The 22,233-nt window shown below is 37.5% G+C and overlaps 8 protein-coding genes across 8 annotated transcripts; 4 read left to right on the top strand and 4 right to left on the bottom strand.

Annotated features, from left to right (window-relative positions):
- Positions 1 to 1,457: 1,457 nt before the first annotated feature.
- On the top strand, positions 1,458 to 2,533 carry GCK72_017825 (uncharacterized protein; the record flags this gene model as incomplete). The annotated part of the gene is made up of 4 exons (XM_003112600.2): positions 1,458 to 1,596; positions 1,643 to 1,806; positions 2,062 to 2,127; positions 2,177 to 2,533. The coding sequence occupies 4 exons, from the start codon at positions 1,458 to 1,460 to the stop codon at positions 2,531 to 2,533; spliced, it is 726 nt and encodes a 241-aa protein (XP_003112648.1).
- Positions 2,534 to 3,365: 832 nt separating this feature from the next.
- Positions 3,366 to 5,581, top strand: GCK72_017826 (uncharacterized protein; the record flags this gene model as incomplete). Its single annotated transcript, XM_003112552.2, has 7 exons — positions 3,366 to 3,509; positions 3,754 to 4,191; positions 4,245 to 4,404; positions 4,457 to 4,743; positions 4,791 to 4,889; positions 4,979 to 5,319; positions 5,482 to 5,581. 7 exons carry the CDS (start codon positions 3,366 to 3,368, stop codon positions 5,579 to 5,581), a joined length of 1,569 nt encoding a protein of 522 aa, XP_003112600.2.
- A 92-nt stretch (positions 5,582 to 5,673) lies between these two features.
- On the bottom strand, positions 5,674 to 6,878 carry GCK72_017827 (uncharacterized protein; the record flags this gene model as incomplete). The annotated part of the gene is made up of 5 exons (XM_053732274.1): positions 5,674 to 5,773; positions 5,818 to 5,944; positions 6,000 to 6,342; positions 6,386 to 6,539; positions 6,589 to 6,878. 5 exons carry the CDS (start codon positions 6,876 to 6,878, stop codon positions 5,674 to 5,676), a joined length of 1,014 nt encoding a protein of 337 aa, XP_053581187.1.
- Positions 6,879 to 8,729: 1,851 nt separating this feature from the next.
- On the bottom strand, positions 8,730 to 10,259 carry GCK72_017828 (uncharacterized protein; the record flags this gene model as incomplete). Its single annotated transcript, XM_003112772.2, has 7 exons — positions 8,730 to 8,823; positions 8,868 to 8,994; positions 9,288 to 9,351; positions 9,400 to 9,678; positions 9,723 to 9,876; positions 9,922 to 10,008; positions 10,057 to 10,259. 7 exons carry the CDS (start codon positions 10,257 to 10,259, stop codon positions 8,730 to 8,732), a joined length of 1,008 nt encoding a protein of 335 aa, XP_003112820.2.
- A 1,310-nt stretch (positions 10,260 to 11,569) lies between these two features.
- On the bottom strand, positions 11,570 to 12,925 carry GCK72_017829 (uncharacterized protein; the record flags this gene model as incomplete). Its single annotated transcript, XM_003112530.2, has 7 exons — positions 11,570 to 11,663; positions 11,708 to 11,834; positions 11,936 to 11,999; positions 12,048 to 12,326; positions 12,371 to 12,524; positions 12,570 to 12,656; positions 12,723 to 12,925. The coding sequence occupies 7 exons, from the start codon at positions 12,923 to 12,925 to the stop codon at positions 11,570 to 11,572; spliced, it is 1,008 nt and encodes a 335-aa protein (XP_003112578.2).
- A 1,295-nt stretch (positions 12,926 to 14,220) lies between these two features.
- GCK72_017830 (uncharacterized protein) lies at positions 14,221 to 14,975 on the top strand (the record flags this gene model as incomplete). The annotated part of the gene is made up of 2 exons (XM_053732275.1): positions 14,221 to 14,456; positions 14,783 to 14,975. 2 exons carry the CDS (start codon positions 14,221 to 14,223, stop codon positions 14,973 to 14,975), a joined length of 429 nt encoding a protein of 142 aa, XP_053581188.1.
- Positions 14,976 to 17,647: 2,672 nt separating this feature from the next.
- GCK72_017831 (uncharacterized protein) lies at positions 17,648 to 18,143 on the top strand (the record flags this gene model as incomplete). The annotated part of the gene is made up of 2 exons (XM_003112657.2): positions 17,648 to 17,761; positions 17,949 to 18,143. The coding sequence occupies 2 exons, from the start codon at positions 17,648 to 17,650 to the stop codon at positions 18,141 to 18,143; spliced, it is 309 nt and encodes a 102-aa protein (XP_003112705.2).
- Positions 18,144 to 18,329: 186 nt separating this feature from the next.
- On the bottom strand, positions 18,330 to 22,083 carry GCK72_017832 (uncharacterized protein; the record flags this gene model as incomplete). The annotated part of the gene is made up of 12 exons (XM_003112641.2): positions 18,330 to 18,438; positions 18,490 to 18,616; positions 18,667 to 18,960; positions 19,018 to 19,362; positions 19,410 to 20,000; positions 20,429 to 20,547; positions 20,595 to 20,750; positions 20,794 to 20,911; positions 20,961 to 21,348; positions 21,394 to 21,692; positions 21,740 to 21,883; positions 21,933 to 22,083. 12 exons carry the CDS (start codon positions 22,081 to 22,083, stop codon positions 18,330 to 18,332), a joined length of 2,841 nt encoding a protein of 946 aa, XP_003112689.2.
- Between the last annotated feature and the right edge of the window lie 150 nt (positions 22,084 to 22,233).

The raw sequence follows: 22,233 nt of genomic DNA on the forward strand, positions 1-22,233 counted from the left end.
AACGTGATTCAAAGGGCATGTTTCCCTTTTCCATAATCGCGCCGTTATTCTGTTTTTTTTCAGAACACAATAGATCAAAATTGAATTGAGTTATACGATTGCAATTTCCATATACCGATCTCTCTGTTCTCTGAAACAATTTCATATGTTTCCCTTCATAACTTTTTCATCTGTAACTCAAGCTACTCATCTAATTATCATCATCATCCACCGACCTTTTCCATTATTCCATACATATTTCAACAAAAGCATCCTTTTGCTCCTTTGGCTCTTCCCTCACTGACTCTTTTCCATTTCATTTTCACGTGATCACAAGTTCTTTCATTCCAAGACAGCTGTCCCCCATTCAACCTCTGGATAGGAAGAAGAGTGTGTTTCGGTTCTTGCAGAGAAAAAATGGGGTGATGGGTGTCAAACCCAGGCATGTGTGTTTTCATTCCGTAGTTTGCAAAACAGAGCATCTTTCTGCACCTATTCGTTTGAACTTTATAGGCTAGAAGTTTTGAGATACTGTATCACGGCTAGATGGAATCTTGCCCAGAATTTGGCCTTGGGTTGCCCACTTTTTTGTCAATCTATTGTCCTACTTATCTTATAAAATTATGATCCTAAACAGTCCGAGGCTAAAGTTTGAAACCAATTCCATCCCGAAAAAAACTCGTGAGTGTCCGCAACAGACGAATATAAATTGAATTTTAAATTTAGACCGAACAGTCTTGTGAGCGAACCTCGTCACCACGTGTCACTTTTCCCTTTCTTCCAGAATGTTATTTCTGTCGAATCTTCTGATGTCCAAAAAGGTTTCAAACAAAGTTAGGTGACTCTTCTTCTTCTTTTTAAAAAGGAGAAAACTTCGTTTAGATGCCCAAAATGTCTCAACTGTTCAAAGTTCAAGAACCCCCTGTCTTGCCGCCTTTTTGCCCTCTTCCGTTGCCACTTGAACGTAAAGGAGAACATGTGCTTGTTATCTTTCTTCAAAAGAATATAAATCACAAAAGTGACCATTCTATTTCCCTTTTTCTCACGATTAATATGATATCAGCCCCACCTGTGTTGCGCTCTAGTTGGTCTCTCTTTCTATGTCTCATCACTCGATTCAATCCATTCCAACCCAAAAACGAGGCAGATCAAATTTACCATTGACGATACGGTTCATCTATTCCAAATAATGTGTTTTATTGTTTCACTGTTTCCCACTTGACTCTATTTTCAGAGTGACGACTGTAATTCTGTAATTCTCTCCTCCCAGTGTTGTCTGGAAAAATGTGGAAAAACGTGTGACTACTCGATTGACTTTCAAATTTTCGTATTAGTGTATGGGTAAACATTGCCCCTTGTCTCTACTGCCTCTCACTATCTCTTCTTCATTTTCCACTACTTTTCACTATTGTTGATCATATGTGTTCGGTTTCAAATCAACTGATATTAGTACTATTTCAGAAAAGAAAAGAATCACAATGAGCACAAGTACGGCGCCATCGTCTGCATCGTCCGATGCGGATTCACTGAATCATGACGACAATCCAATCAAAGCTGTCATTTTTGATTATGGAGAAGTGATGTGGATGCAATCGAGAAATGTTCACGTTTATAGAAGTGAGTTCTTTCTTCTAATTGGATTTTTGAATATCTGAAGTTTCAGAAATCGAAGAAGACAATAAATTATTTGACAACTCCCTGATTCCTACGTTAGTCAGCAAAGAGCTTTCATCTATTCTGCCGAAAGGATTCCAAGAAGATCTGCTAACTGGAATCTACACTGCAAAAGATTTCGACCGACTGTTTTTGTCAGCTTACAATAGAAAAGTTAGTTTTCAAAACATTTTTCTGTAAAAACGGCTTAATTGACTCAAATACTAAAAATTCTTATCCACTCATCCTGGTTTGAAATCTAGAGTATAGTTGAAGGGCTCAAATTAACAAATTTTAAAAATTCATTCTTCAAACCAGAAGCTTTTGACACCAATGAAGTTTTCGGAGCACAGTCTCATTTCGCTCTTCTCAAAAGTTCATTACTATTCCACCTCTTCGAAAAACCCACTCAACTTTTGCAATTTTCAGTTCGGCTCACAAGTGGAATCTCTCAAGTTCTTTTCCGCGACGGAATACGATAATGAAGCAGTTTATGTAAGTTTCCCACGTGAATGACACACCAAAGTCCGTTTCCATTTTCCAGGAAGAAGCAGTTCTGACAGCTTGTCGGAAACTTCGTGAGAGAGGAATCAAGACAATTCTGATGTTGGATACCTATCACGTGGATGAGAAGAGAAATGGAAGGAGAATTCCAAACATGGAGAAATACTTTGATTTTGTTCTTGAATCATGTAAGGAAGGTGTGAAGAAGCCGGATCCAAGATTCTATCAAGTCGCGTTGGATTGTGCAGATTTACAGCCAGAGGAAGTGATTTATGTGGATGATTCGAAAATCAATTGCGAGAGTGCAGCAGTGCTCGGGATTCGATACATTCAAGTGTTCAATAGTATGGATATGCTCGAAGATCTTCAAGAAATTCTGGGATTCGATTTAGATTAGATTCTCATTGTTTCATATTTATTGGTCATGCCTAGTCATTATCTTTATCATGTTCGTTTTTTTTGTTACACTTTCAGTCTCTTTCTCCTCCCTTCCCGGTGCTTGTAAATTTCGACGCATTTTCATTTTGATATTCTTTCTCTTCCTCTCATTTACTCTCGTCTTCTCTCACTCTCAATAACTGTACATAACTTTTCATATATTCCCTTTTTCTTCTTTTGTCTTCCCCACCCTTTTTTTTGCCATTTTTCGGCAAAATGCCAAAAACAAAACAGAGAGATCGTCCAGAACAGAGAAAATGTTTCAACTGGTTTGTTGCCAAATAACTTATGTTCGTCCATCGCTTACATTTTACATAAATCATTTTTTATCTAATTTGTATGATATCGATGTTGTCATCATGAGGAATATGCTAATCGAATCACAGACAGGCTTCTTTCAAAATGTTGATAAGCTTATGTGATACCAGTTGGACTATATTGGCAGTGACGACAAACGTATCTCTTTCGAGAGTGGCATCTAGGCATCAAGGCAGTTGATGCTATGTTTTTGTCATTAATTTTATCACTTTTCATATTTTTACCGGATGTTTTTGAATCAAGTTGTGTTGGTGAGTTACATTTAGGACTCTTTTCTGTTTGGATTCATCTAGAAGTTTCTGAACTTACAGTACTTTTATAGTACTTTTATCTAGTATCAACTGAAATTCATTTTATATATCTCCCTTTCCAAAAATCTCGTTTTAGACCACCGCTATGGCGTCCCGAGTAAATCATGTAAACGAATAAAAGATCCTAAATTCCAAATCCGTGGTCAAATAAAAATAGTTCCAATGTGGGAATTCATATTGATGCAAGAGCCGAAACGAGTGAAACGAGGAGCTCCTCATCAAAACGGAACACTTCATGCAGCACATTCTGGAGGGAGAACTAGCTCTCAGGTCCTTCCAATTCCACCTCGATGGAGTCCAAATCCGGTAAGTGTCTTCACAATTATATGAAAAAGTAAACTTTTGTACTTAGATTTCTGATATCTTTCACAGTTTCAAAGTTATCTAATTTGGTTTTTCTCTGTGCACTCTTTGTCTCTAGGTGGTCTAGTTGACAAGTTTTACATTACTTTATCAGAAATAAAGTTCCCAGTTGTAAAAGTTTTGAAATGTCCTCCTAATAACCAATGAGATTTTATCTGGCAATCAAGATTCATACTAACAATTGCAGCCTCCACCCAACTCACCAATCCGTCATCAAACCCTTATTCAGCCTGTTGACTCCAATGCTCCTGTCCCTCTTCCACCTCCACAACGACACATTGTGGAACGTCAAGTCGTCCCATTTGGTCGTCCCCCACCTATTTATAATTTGAATCCTTATTCCGCACAACTGAATCCCGTTCAAAACTACATTCGTCCTAATCTACCATCCCCAGTTCAATACAGGAACGGAGCACCAAATCAGAGTCAGCCTCAAGGTTATCAACCACAGAATGCTCAACAACATCAACCCGCTCCTCCTCATCCATATCCACAACAGAGACCTATTTCCAACTACAATCAACCTCAACGTTCACCGTATCCACGTCCACAACCATATCAACAACAAGTGAGCCCTCCAAAACAAGCACTCGAGAATAATAATTATTCGTCGGATAGAAATGGTGTGAGTGGGGGTGATAACTCAATTGAGAAGTAGCAATTTTAGCGGGATTTCAGGGAAATTATCAAAATCCAACGAACAGTGGAAGCAGTCGAGGTAACAAGAAAAAGGATAAGAAAAAGAAGGGAAGAAAGAATAAAAGCTCGAAGATGTGCAAATTATGCAGAGAAATGTCAGAGGAAGAGGATAGTGAGGAGAAGGAAGTGGCTTGTGATAGTGAGTTTTGTGATCTGGAATATCTAGGATACTCATCATTCTTTTACTTTAGTGTGCAAAAAATCGTCGAGGAATGGAAAGAAGAAAGGGAAGTCTCAAACCGGACGGATAAATGGAAAAGTTGGAGGAAATAGAAAAAATAAAATTGACAGTGATGAGCACCCGGAAGGGGAAGGAGCACAAGTTGAAGATATCACAGGAGATGGAGATGATGATTATTACAGTGATGGTGAAACCACTGATCAGACACCTACCACAGCATCCCAACCGACAATTATTGACTTTGCAAAGAGAGCGGAGCAAAATAAATTAATGAGAATTCCAGTTTATCGTGGAAAGGTATGTGATTTAAGTGTTTTCGTAAATTATTATGACAACTAGTTCAGAAATTGGAAAATAAAACGGATTCTTATAACACGGGATCAGGAGAATACGCAGAAGGAGATGGAAGTGAGGAGGAGGAAAAATCAGAGTTTTCAACTAATGTGAGTTCAATTTTTTATTGCTGGTTTTTGTACAACTCAAATAATCTACGTAATAAAACTTTACGCTTCTAAAGATAAATATTTTCCAGATCCGAGAAGCTGAAAAACCAACCAAGTACTCCGATAAACCAAACGTGAAGTACTCCTACCCACCGAAAGACACCCTCCCACTCCAAACTTGTTTCCATAATCCATCTGGATACGTTTGTTGTAATCTGGAATTGAATAATGTAGTCGAGTCGACATACAAAGAAATCCGAGAGTTACCAGATTTCAATCCGTGTAATCTTCAAGTCATCGCCAATAAAGTTCAGAGAGCCAGTGAGAAAATGTTTCAACATCCGTTCGAAACTCTCGTAGCTCATGCTGACTTTGCTCAAAACATTAATTTTGCTGGAGATTTGGTATGCAAATTGGAGATTGATGGAAAGTGAGTTTAGCTATATAATTCTAGTTTCTTCTTATTTTTTTGTGCTGCACCAAACAACATAATCGTATATTTTTAATGTTCGTCTTGAAACCCTTAATTCCTAACCGAACACGTGTTCGCTGAAAACTTTGAAAACAAAGCAAAACTGTTTTCTATTTACAGATATATGATTTCATACGGCACACCTTATCATGCTGACGAAGCACTTGGACCACAAGGACCGAATGGAGAACCTTTACCAGTTAGAACACTCAAATTATGACCTCTCTTTATTTATTTATTTGTTGAATTTCTCAATCCATTATTCACTTTTATTGCCCTATCAAAATTTTTAATTTAAAAAATACGCAATTATTATTTTCGGTTGGCACTTGATGAATGATCTTGGTTACTATACATTTTCGTCTGTGTCTTCTCTTGTATCACCGTCTTGCAACATCGTTTGCAGAACTTTCTGGAAGATAACCAGTTGAAAAATAATTTAGAAAGTGTATGTACCTGATGAAAAACAAGCGGTAGGGTTTGACAAAGACAAGATATGTAATGGGAGAAATCATAGGCATAAATATAGCAATTGAGAATACTAAATGCTCGTATATTTGTCCAGTGAGTAAACCGAGTTTTACTGAAAATCAACAAAATAAATTAGAACGGTCTAAACTCAAAAAACAAAGGCTTACATCCCATAAAAAGATATGATGTTCCAAAGGAAGTTGCTGGAAGAATAGCCTGAAGTGTCAACACTTTCAACAATTGCGAATGCATTGCTTTCGTTTCTTTCGACATTGAATCTTGATTCTTCATCAATACTCTTATAATTTTCCATCTGACAATAAATATTGCAATGTATATAGGTGTGACTGGAAACGTTGTATGAAACATTCCATAGATTACAGATGGAGAATATAGGTCCGTGATTCCCGTGAGAAGACCAACACTCTCACTGAAATCATAGGTTGGGTGAACTCTTTGAACAATGGGTAGAATCTCGTATCGCTCTACAAAATTGCTCCAGTAAGTCACCTGAAATATTTACAATTAGGATTTTCTGTAATTGCTCGCTTACCGCTTGTAAAAACGAAGGGAAGTAAAAAGCCAGAATTACCAAAATAATACTTTTTCGTTTGAAGGAAGTATTGAAAAGAATTAGATATCTATAAGCAAATGAAATGAGCAGAGACCAAATAGAGTGAGTCAATGTATGGAGATACAGACTGAATCTGAAATTGTTTTTTTTTAATATTGAAAGTCTGTCCTCATAAAACATACCCAACGACGCAAGTAGTAAGTCCAAAGTATTTACAAACTCCATTCATAATATGAGCCATTGAGTCTTCATTTGGGTATGGGAGGACTCTGATCTCGATGAAAATATCCAGAAGACAAGCAAATGCATCCGTAATTGCAAAGTTTATAATCAAAATTGAATACAATCGAATTACTTTCGGAGTTACAAAAATAGCAAGTAACAGTAATATGACGTTCAAAATCAATCCAGTACCACCAAAAACTGAATGAAGAATTCGGAAATCGGAAACCAGCTCAGTGTCGTTGATCATTCCTGAAATGAAATGAAACTAAAATAGGAAGCTGGGACTTAATAAATCGCACGAATCAAGAGCAAGTATCAAAAAGTTAAATGTCACCTTGTCAGTTATCTAATCATTATATGTATGACTAGTCTACACTTAAAGTGCTAGTTTTCTAAAGAAGGAAGAAATCAGTTTTTGTCAGAGGAATCGAATGATCACGAAGAGAATTTGGTACGAGCAATCAGCGAAAAACGTGATATGAGCATCAATAGAAGTCAATCAGAAGATCAATGTAAAAATAGAAAAAGTTCCGAATGGAAGCAAGAAATAGGTCTTTGCCTTTTGTAGCAGTGAGTAATTGAATTCTTCCGACCACCACCACTACACAAAAATAATTGAATCAATTCAAGAATAAGTTGCCAAAAATGTTTCTGGATCAGAATCCATTTTTCGATCTTTCTTAAAGTAGGGAAAACTAAAAAAAACATATGATCTACACCAAAAATATTTATGCAAAACTCTAGTTGATGTCTTTCCTTAAATATCCGATTCTTTCAAGTAAAGTAAGGGTGTCGTGGTGTATAATTGAAAACTCAAGACATCTAAAAAACCGTGTTTTTATTCATCCTTTTTTCATCAAAAGGTGTCTAACTATGAAGAAATAGAAGAAATTAGAGCTCTTGAAAAGAAGAAGAAATATGGATGACACATACATATGTAAGTAGGCCCTCACGACCAGACAGGTGTTCTGAAAATTTATTGGGCAGAAGCGCAGGTTGTTGGCACGTGGGGAACGCACTATTCTGGTCCCAACGGAATTTTATGTCTGAGAGTGAAATCACAACACAATTCGCCTTGTCTATATGAATTGAATACAAGCTTATCTAGCGATGGAGAGTAAACAACCGAACAGTATTCTAGCTCGTATGTGTCGAAAAGAGCCTGTAAGGTAATAGAGATCGGGACTTTAAGGCTTTGGGGAGTTGATTACAGCGAAGGAAGCTAATGAAGATAATTCGGAGATGTGTAGATCGAATTTGTTAGTTAATAAACCCAGACCCGTGCTAGTGTAAATTCTTTGTTGGGGAATTCGGTAGACCAAAGTTTGCGAACAGAGCTGTCTGGCAAGATTGGACGGACCACGGGAGGTATAGAAGGTATAGTGGGGGTGTGGGAGAGAATCAAACTAGAAAGAATTGTATCATACTTAGCGGATGGGGACGGGAGGGTACTGAAAATTAGGTCCCAGTCGGTTCAAACGCTGCGTTTAAGTCTCTAAAGTGACATTTTCGGAAATTTAGGCGGTTGCTGGATTTAGGGACTTGTAGGGCACCGAAAGGATCAACATAAGGAAGCTAAAAACACAGTGAGCAGATAAATGATCGGAATTCAGGAGGGTGAGTTTCTTTCAAGTTTGAAGATAGGAAAATCGCTAGAAAAGATGATGAGGCCGAGGATATTCGAAGAGGTTGCGCCGAGTATGGTGGGAAAAGTGACGTGTTGGGTGAGCCCACGAGAATTCAGGAAGCTTTGGAACTTGTGGAGAGACGGAGGGTTGGGTCCCCAGGTGTTTTCAGGAAGATTCAAGTCTCCCAAAAGGAGACATGAGTCGAGGGAGAGAACTACGTTGAGATGATTTAATGAGTTTCATCTGATCCATCAGACTTTCTGTTTTGATTCCTTTTCGTAGGCATGAAACCATCCATAAGTGTTCTGTTTGTGTTCTCCTTCCCGCAGATAGCATTTGAACATTTCTCTATTGTAACACATACTTTACTCAAAGGGAACGCACATAATAATTTATTCAGACATTTCAAATCAAGAGATCAGAAATCTTTGACTCATGAAAATATCAGAATATTATTCTGTCATCTGGTGTTATTGTCGAGTTGTCGAGTAATCGTACTGAGTGTAGAACCTCGTTCGATTCTTGTCTTCGACTGCACTTGGAGCACATTTACGGCAGAACGTTCTGCAATAAAATGGAGTTCATTACATACAACTTAGAGTTTGCACCTGAGCAGAAACTGTCGAAACGGTCGGACATAGATCAAATAAGTGACAGGAGAAATGACTGGCATGAATATCACTGTAGAGAAGATGAGATACTCGAAGATGACTCCGCGGATTAGACCAAATTGCACTGAAAATGTAAAGGTATTAAATACTTCAAATTCCAAGTTTGCTGTTTAGTGTTGAGAAACGAGTCTCGGTGTGCAAAACCTGAATTCTACGAAATGAAACCTGAAAGTTGAGTGATAACTACAGGACCAGTAATTCTGTGATCAATCAAGTGTATTCTGAACAAGACATTTTAAAGTTCAAGAAGTTATTTACGAATTCTGAATCTTATATTTCAGTTCGCCGTTCCAGTTTCCAGAAAACCTGATTGTCTTTTATCTTTCAACTCAGTCACACCAATAAAACAGAACTTACTAGCAATGTAGACATAAACAGCTGTCCATGCTGCGACGGGAATCACAGCTTGAAATGTCAATGCCTCAAAAATCAAATGATTCATATTCAATCACAAATGACGCTGACTTACTTTCAGTAATTGGGCATGAACAGCTTTAGTCTCTTTTGACATTATATTGTGACTCTTCATAAGTGTTTTTGTGATACTCCGACGAAGAATGAAAATGGTGATGTAGACTGGAGTAATTGGTAAAGTCATGTGAAGAATCGCATATGTAGCTGATACGGAAAATAAGTTTGTGATTCCTGTGAGGAGTCCTGGCTCCGTTTCGAAATCGTATTCTGGATAAACTCTTTTGGCAATTGGGAGGATAGTAGAACGGTCTACAAAATTGGTCCAATATGTTGCCTGAAACAAATTTTGAAAGATTGGAACCATAGTTGGAAACTTACAGCTTGAATAAGAGATGGAATATAAAACAGTGAAATTGTGATCAGAACGTGTTTGGTTTTCAAAGACGCATTGAATAAAATTACATATCGATAGCCGAATGAGATGAGTAAAGACCATAGCGAATGGGTCAAAGTATGAATGAAGAGACTCAATCTGTATTTAACACAAATTGATTTAGTTTTCGTATTGTTGAATTACCCAATTGTGCAAGTTGTCAATCCGAAGTATGTACAGAAGCCATTGAGAATGTATGTCATGGTCGCTTCATTTGGAGAGGGTAGCAATCTGGAATGAAAATATTAAACATCAAGAATTTTCAAGATTTTTTCAAACCTGATCTCAATAAACATATCCAACAAACAAGCCAACAAGTCAGTGACCGCAAAATTAATTATGAGTTTTGAATACAATCGAATAGCTATCGGAGACTTAAAGAGCGCTAGAAGAACTAGTAATCCATTCAGGATGGCACCAAGAACTCCGAAAAAAATATGCCATGACTGAACGAAAACTGCCAGATTATGATCGTGAACCATACTGGAAATTTACAAATCTGATCTGATTGCTAGCATATTTGGTTCAATAGACAGAAATCAGAGAAAGAAAAAGAAAAATTGAGAGATATGGCAATTGTGCTGAAAGTTAATTTAGATTTCTGATCAGCGAGAATTCAGAATGAGGACGTGTTTTTGAACATAATTGATCAACACAAGTCCAATGTCTTTGAACTTCTGAATTGAGCAGAAGATTGGAGTTTTTGTTTAACAGGAACTGGTAACTGAATACGGAACACTAAATTTGTTATGTAGAATACGGATTTTTTCGAACAACCTTATAAAATTACGAGGTAAGTTGATTCAATTTTTTTATTTTGTTCATTTCACAGCGTAAAAAATAAAAAACGTCAGTCAAGAAAAGTTGAGAGTATCTAGCACACATGGTGAGAACCCGAAACCTCCAGTGGTTTGAATTGAGAAAGTTTAATGAATAAGATCAAACATTCAGACAGACATCAGTAAAATGTTCTTCTAACCTTTATCATTGAAATAGTTCAAACTCAAATAAATGTTCAAAAAGTAATAAAAACTTTTTAAATTGTGTTTCTATTTACTACTGCTTACATGCTAAGCGTAAATATCTAGAAGTCGTGTTATTCCCAGGGAGAAAACCTAGCTCTTTTATAGGATTTTTCTGAGAAATTCGGGAAGAAATGTTGTTGGGTTCAAGGAATAATATCTGCATGTTTGGTCTTAGAATAGGGGTTGATTCTATGAAGAACTGTGGTCTAGACCTTGGTAAAGCAGACTCGAACATCTGATTCATAAAGATTTTTAAGTATTGAGGTAGCAGCTAATCTTGCTAGTGCACCTGTGGCATCTGACTAATCTAGACAGATATGAATTCTAGCTTTAAGGATACAGTTACCATTTCTCATAATCTCAGATAACATTTTTTAAACTAGGGAAGCAAACGAGAATCCCAAAAAAAAAAGTAAAATAAATTTCCATTTCCAAAACCATCAAACCAGATGAAAGATCAGTAGAGCAGTGACGCAGTTACCCGACTTGAGTTTATTCTGAGTTGAATGGGGAAATCAAAACGAGTTCTCCTTATATCTGGTTTTTGAAAAATTCTATAGTTTGTGATTTCATCTATTGCCTGGGGCCAAGGATAGATTCTGGTATATTTGGGTCTATTGAATGAATGGAATTGGCAAAAATGAAGTACATTGTTTTCACAGACTTTTTTAAATTAGATTCCAGAATTACACCAATACATTATTGACACACAAAACTGTTAAATAAAAGCTCATGAAAATATCAGAATATTATCGTCTCAGCTGGTGTTATTTTCGAGTTGTCGAGTGATCGTACTGAGTGTAGAACCTCGTCCGATTCTTGTCTTCGACTGCACTTGGAGAAATTTTACAGCAGAACGTTCTGCAGTAAAATTAAATGTGTTACAGAAAAAATAGAGTTTGCACCTGAGCAGAAACTGTCGAAACGGTCGGACATAGATCAAATAAGTGGCAGGAGAGAAGACTGGCAAGAAGATTACTGTAGAGAAGATGAGATACTCGAATATTACTCCGCGGATTAGACCGAGTTGCACTGAAAATGTAAAAATATTGAATACTTCAGATTCCAAGTTTGCTGGTTAGTACTGAGAAATCAGTCTCGGTTTGTAGAATTTCGTCAGTTTCCAAACTTACTAGCAAAATATACATAAATAGCTGTCCACGCTCCCACTGGAATCACAGCTTGAAATGTCAGTGCCTCAAAAATCAAATGATTCATATTCAATCACAAATGACGCTGACTTACTTTCAGTAATTGAGCATGTACAGCTTTAGTCTCTTTTGACATTATACTGTGACTCTTCATCAGTGTTTTTGTGATACTCCGACGAAGAATTAAAATAGTGATGTAGACTGGAGTAATCGGTAATGTCATGTGAAGCATCGCATATGTAGCTGATACGGAAAATAGGTTTGTGATTCCTGTGAGGAGTCCTGGCTCCGTTTCGAAATCGTATTCTGGGTAAACTCTTTTGGCGATTGGGAGAATAGTAGAACGGTCTACAAAATTGGTCCAATATGTTGCCTGAAACAAAATTTGAATGATTGGAACCATAGTTGGAAACGTACCGCTTGAATAAGAGATGGTATATAAAAGATTAAAAGTGTAATCAGAACGTGTTTGGTTTTCAGAGACGAATTGAATAAAATTAAATACCGATAACCAAAGGAGATGAGTAAAGACCATAGCGAATGGGTCAGAAGATGAAGGTAGAGACTCAATCTGAATTCAGCATTAATTAATTTAGTTTTCGTATCTTTGAGTTACCCAATTGTGCAAGTGGTCAATCCGAAGTATGTACAGAAGCCATTTAGAATGTTCGTCAAGGATGCTTCATTTGGAGAGGGGAGCATTCTGAAATAGCAATATTAGGTTTCAAAGAACCAGATTTCAAGAGATTGTTCACTGGTTTTTTCAAACCTGATCTCAATAAACATATCCAACAAACAAGCCAACAAGTCCGTGACCGCAAAATTAACAATGAGTTTCGAATACGATCGAATAGCCATCGGAGACTTAAAGATCGCTAGAAGAACTAATAATCCATTCAGGATTGCACCAAGAACACCGAAAAAAATATGCCATGACTGAACGAAGACTGCCAGATTGTGATAGTGAACCATACTGGAAATTTATAAATCTGATCTGATTGCTAGCACATTTGGTTCAATAGACAGAAATCAGAAAAAGAAAAATGAGAATGGAAAGATTTACTTCTGCTTACCAAGTTTAAATATTTGGAAGTCATGTTATATCCAGGGGGAAGCTTCTCCCTTTTATAGGATCTTTTAGGAAATTCGGGAAATTGCTCTGAAAGATATTTTAGATTTGTAATTAGCGAGAATTCCGAATAAGGACGTGTTTTTAGATATAATTGGTCAGCAAGAGTCCAATATCTTTGAACTTCTGAATTGGGCGGTAGATTGGAATTTGTTGTTGAACAGGAACTAGTAACTGAACACGGAGCTCTTATGTAGAATACGGGTTTTTTTTAAATAACCTGCTGCTTACATTCCAAGTGTAAATATCTAGACGTCATGTAATTCCCAGAGAGAAAACCTTGCTTTTTTACAGAATTTTCTGGGAATTCGGGAAAGAATTTTGTTGGGTCCAAGGAAATAAAAATCCTAGGGAACTCAACGAAATTTTGCAACGCTTTTTATATTTCTGCTCCGTTCCTCTCAGAGGACGGGAGCGCCTTATCACCTTTTTCCCATTTCTAAAGTTTTTATGACTTTTCACACCTTTTACCCAAGATTGAGATCCACTCACATCAACCCATCAACATCAACATCAGGGAACTTAGTCACTGAAAGTTCCTTATAAAGTAAAATGAATTTTTTTTTTCGGAAAACATCAAACCAGAGAAAAGATCAGTAGAGCAGTGACGTAGTAGCCGGATTTGAGTTTATTCTGATGAATGGGGAAATCAAAACAAGTTCTCCTTATTCCTGATTTTTGAGAAATTCTAGAGGTTTGTGATTTCATCTTTCGCCTGGGACAAAGGATAAATTCTGGTATATTTGGGTCTATTGAATGAATGAAATTGGCAAAAATGAAGTCTATTTTTTAACAAATTTTTAAAATTAGATTCCAAACTTTTACCAATAAATTATTGACACATAAAAACTCATTTTTATGTCAATTTTCAAACAGAATATCTGAAATCGTCCACTTTTCCCTCTTGAGTCCACTCCACTTTTTTTCCTGATCCAATCAACTCAAAGTCCAAAAAACACCTCTTCCCGAGTGATATGTCATTCTTTGTTAAGATTCCAACTTTTCCTGCTACTTCAAATTTAATCAATCAAGTTTCAATTTTCCGGGGATTCTGTTATCCATTTCCTCAACCCGCCTCCACCTGCTCTCTTTGCTCTCTTTGAGAATCGCTAATTTCCATTTGATTCTTTTTTTTCACATGCCGTTCTTTCCAGACGTTTCAATATTCTCTCGATCGAAAAATGAATGGATTCAACTACTTTATGACGATAGGGAAATGTGTTCCAAACCCGGTCCACTCGGATATAGTGTCAGTCTGACTACTGCTCATTTGATTGCTGCTCCAATTTATGCAGTGGCATTTTATACATTGTACGCTGAAAAGTCATCAAATTTCAAAGTTTATAAAAGATACTTGGCAACTCATGCAGTCAGGTAGGTCTATTTAAAGGAATACTGTCAATTCGTGATGTAGTTTGTGCTTAATTTTTGAAAACTTTAGATAGCACAAAAGAAAGGTGACATTTCTTTAGAAACTGATCTAGATATTTTTCGATATTTCACGTTTTCAGCAATATAATATTTGAATTTCACCTGTCAGTTGTCATGAAACCTGTTCTCTATCTACCATATCCCACTATCAGATTCACGGGAATCTACTCACTGCGTTATATAAACGGAGGCATCACATTTTTCATATTTCTCCTTATTATTGTTGTGACATGTTGGTCAATTGTAGAACTATTCCATTATCGTTTTAGATTGATTGTGGACAGTAATTTGTGCTCGACATGGGTCAAGAGAGCAGAAAGAATTGCAGTTTTCGCTAGATGGACATTGATTGTGTTTACGATCTCTACAGTAATCACACTGGCATTGTGTGTAGTTGGATTATTCGATCAGACAATGCATAAAATGAAGCTGATTCAGGTTGGAAATCGATATCTGGGTTAGGAATCTGAGTTCCGTGAAATGAAAAGTACTAGAACATTTTGGAAGTTTCCGAGTAGTTGCTTCGAATAACTCCATTTAGTTACATAAATCCTGCTTTTAATTGAAATGTAATTGAATCTTCTTAAAACCATCCTTACGTGAGTTCATCAAGCTGATAGAATCAGTTTTGTAAAACTCTGATTCAAGTTGCCATCTGACCAAGTTCATCTTTTGCCCCATGATTTCATTTTGCCTTCTGAAAAAGTAAAAATAAAACTTTGAAAATACTAAAATATTCAAACTCAGAAAGAGTTAGTGCATCATATTCCGAATTCCAGATAATCGACGAGCACCCTGAAATCCTGTGTATGTCAGCATTGATACTCCCGAAATCTTCAGACACTGGACTGAAACCGATCCATTTATTCAATGCATCCGCTTTCTTCTCCTTAATAGTTGGCTCCTTTCTATGCACATTTATGGGATGTGTTTCCCTTTTGGCTCTTCGTGAAATGGTATTACAGACGAGAGCTTCAATGAGAACGATAGCAATGCACAAGGCATTTCTCATTAGTTTATTCTGCCAAATAAGTGTTCACGGGCTTATGTTAGGCTTCCCGGTTTGTATTTATATCACTTCTGTAATCTGTAATTTTGATGGAAATGGTAAGGATTCAAGAGATATAAATAAAATGTCTTTTGTATTTGAGAAGTGGGCTACGTGGCAATTGTGATGGCATCTCTACATGGAACCATGAGTACTCTGGCAATGGTTATTCTCAATAGGCCCTTGTATGAACTTTTTATTTCAAGGATTTGGAGAATTTTCTCTCCGAACAATGTATTCTTACGCGACCAATCATCATTCATTTCTATGGGTGGCTCTCGGTTTTAGCTTGGAATTTTTAAACTGTTTTTGGAAATAAATTTTGAATTTTGCAAGTATAAAACACCCGAAGTCGTAGACAGACTATGTTGATTTGTTCCAGGAAATAATCAAATAGAATCCCCTAATATTTCGAGAATACCCTGAAGTTTTCTGCAATAAAGGTTTTCCCATTCAATCATTATTTGGCTCCCAACACCATCTGTTTATTATTTTTGACATTTTTGTCGAGTACAAGATAATGAATAATTCATTTTCTGAACCCATTTGTTTTCAGCTTTTTTTCCGTCCAACCAGAGAGTTTTCCGTGAATTGGTTGGTGGTTAGTCTCCACCCAGTGTTCCTTTTAGTTTCGAAGAAGAGAAAATAGGAATCTAAAAAGGATTCTTGTTGTGAGCAGTGGTCAACTTGACACCACTATACAATGATTTTCATTGCATTATTATTGAAATCCAAGGAATGAAATCCCATTGTCTGATCTTTGTGAATTCCTAGTTCTCTTCTTCTGAATAATTCTCTCACCTTAACATTTCAGAATTTTGAAACAAATCCTTTCCACGAGGAACTCTTTATTCATGTTTTTATTGAACATTTTCCGCCTGGTTGCATAGCAATTCCGTCCATTTCGAATGCCTTTTTCTCGGAATTTTTTGCCAGCTTGGTAACAAAAACTAGAGGCTAGAAACAAGGTTTGTTTTACGAAAATAAATGAAATTCGTTTGATCTCTCCAAAATAAATGACATAATTTGCAAGGATTAACTGAATTGGGGGTCCGCATCTCGAACTTTCTTGTAAAAATTCTCTTGGGAATATTTGGAAATTTTTTACAAGTAAACTGAAGAAAATGCTTCAGAATACTTGAATCAGAGGCAAGGGGAAATTGTATCTATAAACCTTGAAATTCATACGTTTGGGTTACTGTAAGTACAATATTCGAAAATAGAGATCTACCTGGATCGTGTATTTTTACACTTGCAATCTATGTAAAGTAGGTTTGTACTGTGAAAAAAATAAAGTTTGGCCAAGGATTTTCAAAAAAAATTTTCGCGCCCAAAACACTTTAGTGCATTTGTGAACTAAAGTGTTTTGGGCGCGAAAATTTTTTTTGAAAATCCTTGGCCAAACTTTATTTTTTTCACAGTAAGAGATGTTTCATTCTCTATTCTCACATAAATTCCCTGTCATGTGTTCTAGCAATCTTTCTTATTCTCCGCCTATGAATTTCTGAGCAGAAACTTTTCTCGGACCCGTTGATTTCGCATGTTTTGCTCTTCCATCCAGGGTGCTAACATGCTAACACGATCATCACTCATCCCTTAATACTAGTCCCCAGAGAATCTTCTGGATGTTTCTTTTTCTCCCATTCATATTTCAACGTATCCATCAACGCCGTTTCCCGGTTTTTCTTGTCCTGAAAGAAAAGAAAAACAATTCTTCGGTGTTTCTTCTTTGGAATTCAAATAATCCTTTTTCTCGTTCTTTCTTTCAATGCACTAACACTAACACCCCCGGATTCCATCCACTCCTCCGAACAAAACCACTTCAAAACCCAGCGACGACAAGCACAACATCAACTCGCTCTTCTCGTTTCTAATTCCATTTTTCTTGATGTACTGAGCTTCTTCTCCTTCTTCTTTTCTTCTAACAACGCGTCGGAAGTGGATGGCGTCGTCGCCTTTTCCTGCCGAATTGTTGGAATCGCGGGCTCGGACACCCCTTTCAAAAGTTTATTTTTCTTTGTCCAGATCAGCTCAACTTTATTTTTGGATTCGTTCTCTTCTTTATTTTTCAACTTCTAGGTTCAAAATGATGTTCGGAACTTCTTCAATAATATTGGTAATTGCAATGATGTCAGTTCTCGTTGAAGGAAACTGGCTGCTGCAAAGGAATCTTCAATGGCAAGGTGGAATGGGAGGAATGGTGAGTCTCATGTTTTTGCTCTGGAATTCATAGACAGATAAGTTATTCTGTTACTTAGAATTATGGTGGGTGGGAACACGCTCGGAAATTGAGATTCGTCATTTCCCAGCGCACATTCGTTGTCATGTTTCTCGGACGATGACGATCTTCTTCGCGTTCAAAAAATACCCTATTTATCCATTTTCAGCCGCAACAAGAAATGCGAACAATCAAGAAAACATTCCTTCCACCTCGTTATCAAAATCTCTGGGGCCAAGGAGAGTCGAGTAAAGTGGTCGGTCATTCGGCATTGGCTCCTCAGAATATGGATGATTATAAGATGAGAACACAGCAGCGACAAGTGTTTTCCTGGCAACCAAGTAATTCCTTCAACGAGTGGTGATTTGTTAAACTTGATTATCAAATGAATTAATAAAGTTGATGGCTGTTGCTCTTTTGTTATGAACTAGCAAAATATGTTCATCATCGCTTAACAGACAACAAGAAAACAACCAAACGAGGAAACAAAATATATAACAACAAGAATAATCACTAACTAGACTACCTAAATATCCTAAAAGACCCGTTTCTAAGAAGTCAATTTCAGTTTTTCTTGAATTCTTGCTTCTTCACTCGTTGTAATGATGACATCATTGGCGGCAATGTTCAAGAATCCATCCGGTTTGAATATCCATTTTCTGAATTGATAGTTATTAGTATCTTACAAAAAGAAAGGACGCCGAACTCACTTTGAAAGACTGGAATGCTTCTCAATGGCTGTTTTCAGTCGATTTCTTTCTTCTTCCCGCAGCTCTACACCATATTCGGAAAACAAGTCATATATACGAAGAGCAGTGGGACCCATATGTCGAGTATCTTTAAATAATTTATAGTTCATATTGAAAGATGAGTTCAATATTTCTTACCACAAATTCTGAGTAAATCTGCTTGCATACTTTGGGCTGCCTCTTTGTTCTTTGCCATTCCTAGTTTTCGAAGACACAAAGCAGCGAAATCGAGCATAAATTGATCATCAAACGAACGCGCTTTCAATGAATTCATCAGCCTCATTGCCATCAGACAGTCATTCGGATCGATTTCAATCGAAGTTTGTTCGCATGCTTTTTCGGCCTCTTCGAATCGTTTCATTCCAATCAAAACAGCCAAATGCATTGCGGTGATACGAGATTGGGAAAGGAAGGTCGAACCACGGTGAATTACTGAAAATTTGATAATTCAATTACCGAAAATAACCTAAAATGACAAAATTAACTTACCGAACTGCAAGTTTTTCTTCGACTCGTCTGTATTCTGCTGAAGGCAATATCGAAGCAACGCGACAGTTCCGTTTGGACAATGTAAACTGGACAAGAACTTTTGCCAAGTATTCAACGCTTCCGACCATCCGACACGTTTCAGAAGAATGTTGATGAAGAATACAGTGAGTGTTTCACTTGGATGTAATTGAATCAAGTCAAGCTTTACGAGACACCGAAGGAAATCAATGAGTTCGTCGACTGTAGTTGTAGTGAACCCTTGACGTTCTAATCGCTCGAAGCATTTCACAAACAACTTTTTGTACTCGTTTTGTGTCTCGAAGAATCCTTCGTAATGACAAGAAGCTGTAAAGTGAAATGATTAAAAAATTAATAAGCTACATACAACTCACCATTCGGGAACAATGTTCTGAGTTCATAAGCATAATCCGTAATTCCTCTAATCGACAACGTCTCCTCTTCTTCAGCCATTCTTCTGAGAACACTCAATAGATGATAATTTTTCATTGGTGTTTTCGACGAATCTTCATCCCATTCACATGAAAACGGTGACAATTCTTCCAACATTGCACGCACATTCTTCCACGATTCATGCATCAAATACAAATTCAAAACAGGAGGCACAATCTCGGCGAAATTAGTGTCAGTTGGCCATCCGTTACTGCTCAGAACAGATGAAACTTTTGTAATATCTCCTTGATCGACACACGATTTCAGTTTATCGTAAAGAATCGGAACAGGTTTATTACTTGTTGTTTTCGGTGTTTCGAATGTTTCCGAATAGTAAGCACGACACCATCCTCTCAAATCTCTTGCAAACGGTCGACTCCATTGTTCCTCTGGTTGATTTGTCTCGTCTTTCGCCTTCTGTTTGGCCCATTTATGCAATATTAACCATGTTTGTCGTTCAGGAATTCCATAACTTTTGAGAATCCGCGCAAGTTTATCGAGTTTTGATTGATCTCGAATCGGGCGACCATTATCTACAAACACTATTTTGATACGGAATTATCGAGACCGTACGAATCGGGAAGAAACGTAATTGGGAAGAAACGAAAGCGGAAGAAACGAAACGGGAAGAAACGAATCGGGAAGAACAGGCTAAATTTCTGCAAACATCTTCACGTCAAATTGCGGAGTTTACCGTAATCCAAAATTAAGAAAAGATTTTACTGGCTTATGCGCTAAATTTTGTGTCAAAAATAAAGCTACGAAACTAAAAAATCGATTTAGAGCATTGTGCGCAGCCATTACTTTAGCCAAAGTCAGGAAAACTTGCGGAAAACTGTTCTTCCCGTTTCGCTTCTTCCCGATTCGTTTCTTCCCGTTTCGTTTCTTCCGCTTTCGTTTCTTCCCAATTTCGTTTCTTCCCGATTCGTACGGTCTCGAATTATCGAGAGTTGTTACTTACTGTACAGAGGTTGAAGGATAATTTGAACGAGCGGTTCGTTGTCAATAGTCGACCAATTACGATATCCCATTGTTGAAAGACGATAAATAATTGCAAGACGTTGGTTCAAGTCATTTTCACTGAAGAAAACAAACTGTAGAAAGCAAAACTACGCTCAGTTCTTTACCTCGTCATAAGCGGCAACGTGATGTGTATTCTCTCTCTTTTTACGTCGATTTCATCAATAAGATTCCGGAAATATTCAAGTCGATCATCCAATTCCATGTCTTTTAGCATTAGTGTCGCGAATAGAAGATCGTCGTACATACGGATACGAATGTTGCTGAAAGTGATCGAGTTATATCAGAAAGACGGTAACTTCTTACGAATTTTTGTTGTTGAATGCATAATGAACTCGATTTGCAATGTCCCGAATCAAATGTGACGGCTCGTGATTGCGAATGAGTTGCGTGGAGAGACGACCGACGAGTTGATGGAGAAACGCTGAAGTTTAGTCATGATAATAGTTTATTATTAGTAACAAACAACTCACTGCTTTTCCTTTGATTTTCAAGGCAATCGGAGACTCTCTTCGTGTCTTCTAACAATGACAGTGCTGTGTAGTAATGACGATGACAAATATGTCTCTCAATTTCTCGGAATAACTTTCTAAAAAATCCTTCGTCCCGGGAAGTACAATTGAGCATTTGCTCCACCAGTTGTGAACACTCCGCTCCTTTCCCATCTCTACTCTTCTCCGCCATTTGCCAAATTGTCTCCAAGATATCATCTGCAGACAACGCCAACTTTTTCGTGGATCCGATCACGCATTTCCGTAGAATTTGGCGGAGACGATCGTTGTCACCGCGACAAGCTGCTGCACGAACAGCCGCTCCGTGCGCTAGTCGAGCGCCATCATCTCCGTATTTCGTGGCAGCCTGCTAAAAGGTAAGTTCATTTTGAAAATCACGAAGTTTAATTCAAACCTGACACAATGAATCTGCTTTCATATAGTGTCCTCGTATTGAAAAGGCGAAAACGGATGCAGCATTTATGTGCGCATCGACTGGAAATCCTTTCGTCGCCATTGTGTACACCATATTCTTCAACCCTTCGACGTCCCCAGAAGCAGAAATTTTGTCAACTACGGCATGAAACGTTTCGGCATCCGGTTCGATTCCGCTCCGTTCCATGCTGTCTAACTCTTTCATTGGATCCCAATCCGCTCCAATCTCGTTGAGTACTCGGAAGCGAGCATTCCAAGCATAAACAGGTGGCGAGTTCACTGCAAAAAGCACGAAATCAGCATGAACAGTTTGAAAATAAACTCACTCGTGTTTTTCAGTTGAGTCCATAATCTTTCAAGAATTTCTAACTTCGATGAGTTTTCAATATTCGATAAGGGATGTCCACAACTTTGAATGATCATAGGGATCCAGCGATCTGCCGAGCGAATAACATGATTTGTGAAGTTTTCTATAACAAACAATTAGTTTTTTTGGATATCGGTAAATAATAATAGTACCATTTCCTTCCTCTATCTGTCTGACTACTTCAAAAAGAATGGTGTCTCCACTGACTCTGTAGTTCTTCCGCAGGTACTCTTGCATTCTTGAAAGTATCACATCTGGATTCTTCGCTCGACTCTGGAAAATATGGGATAGCGCCGAAGTCATTAATGTTATGAAAAACCTTCTCTTTCGCAGCTGTCACACCTCGAAAATCCCCTCGTCTTACTAGTTTGTTGTCAAGTTCAACAACGGGTACACTTGAAAAGGTTACATGCTGTCTGAAGCAACAAAACTGCTCGTTTACATTCTTTGAAA

Source organism: Caenorhabditis remanei, chromosome V (assembly GCF_010183535.1).
Source record: "Caenorhabditis remanei strain PX506 chromosome V, whole genome shotgun sequence".
NCBI lineage: Eukaryota > Metazoa > Nematoda > Chromadorea > Rhabditida > Rhabditidae > Caenorhabditis > Caenorhabditis remanei.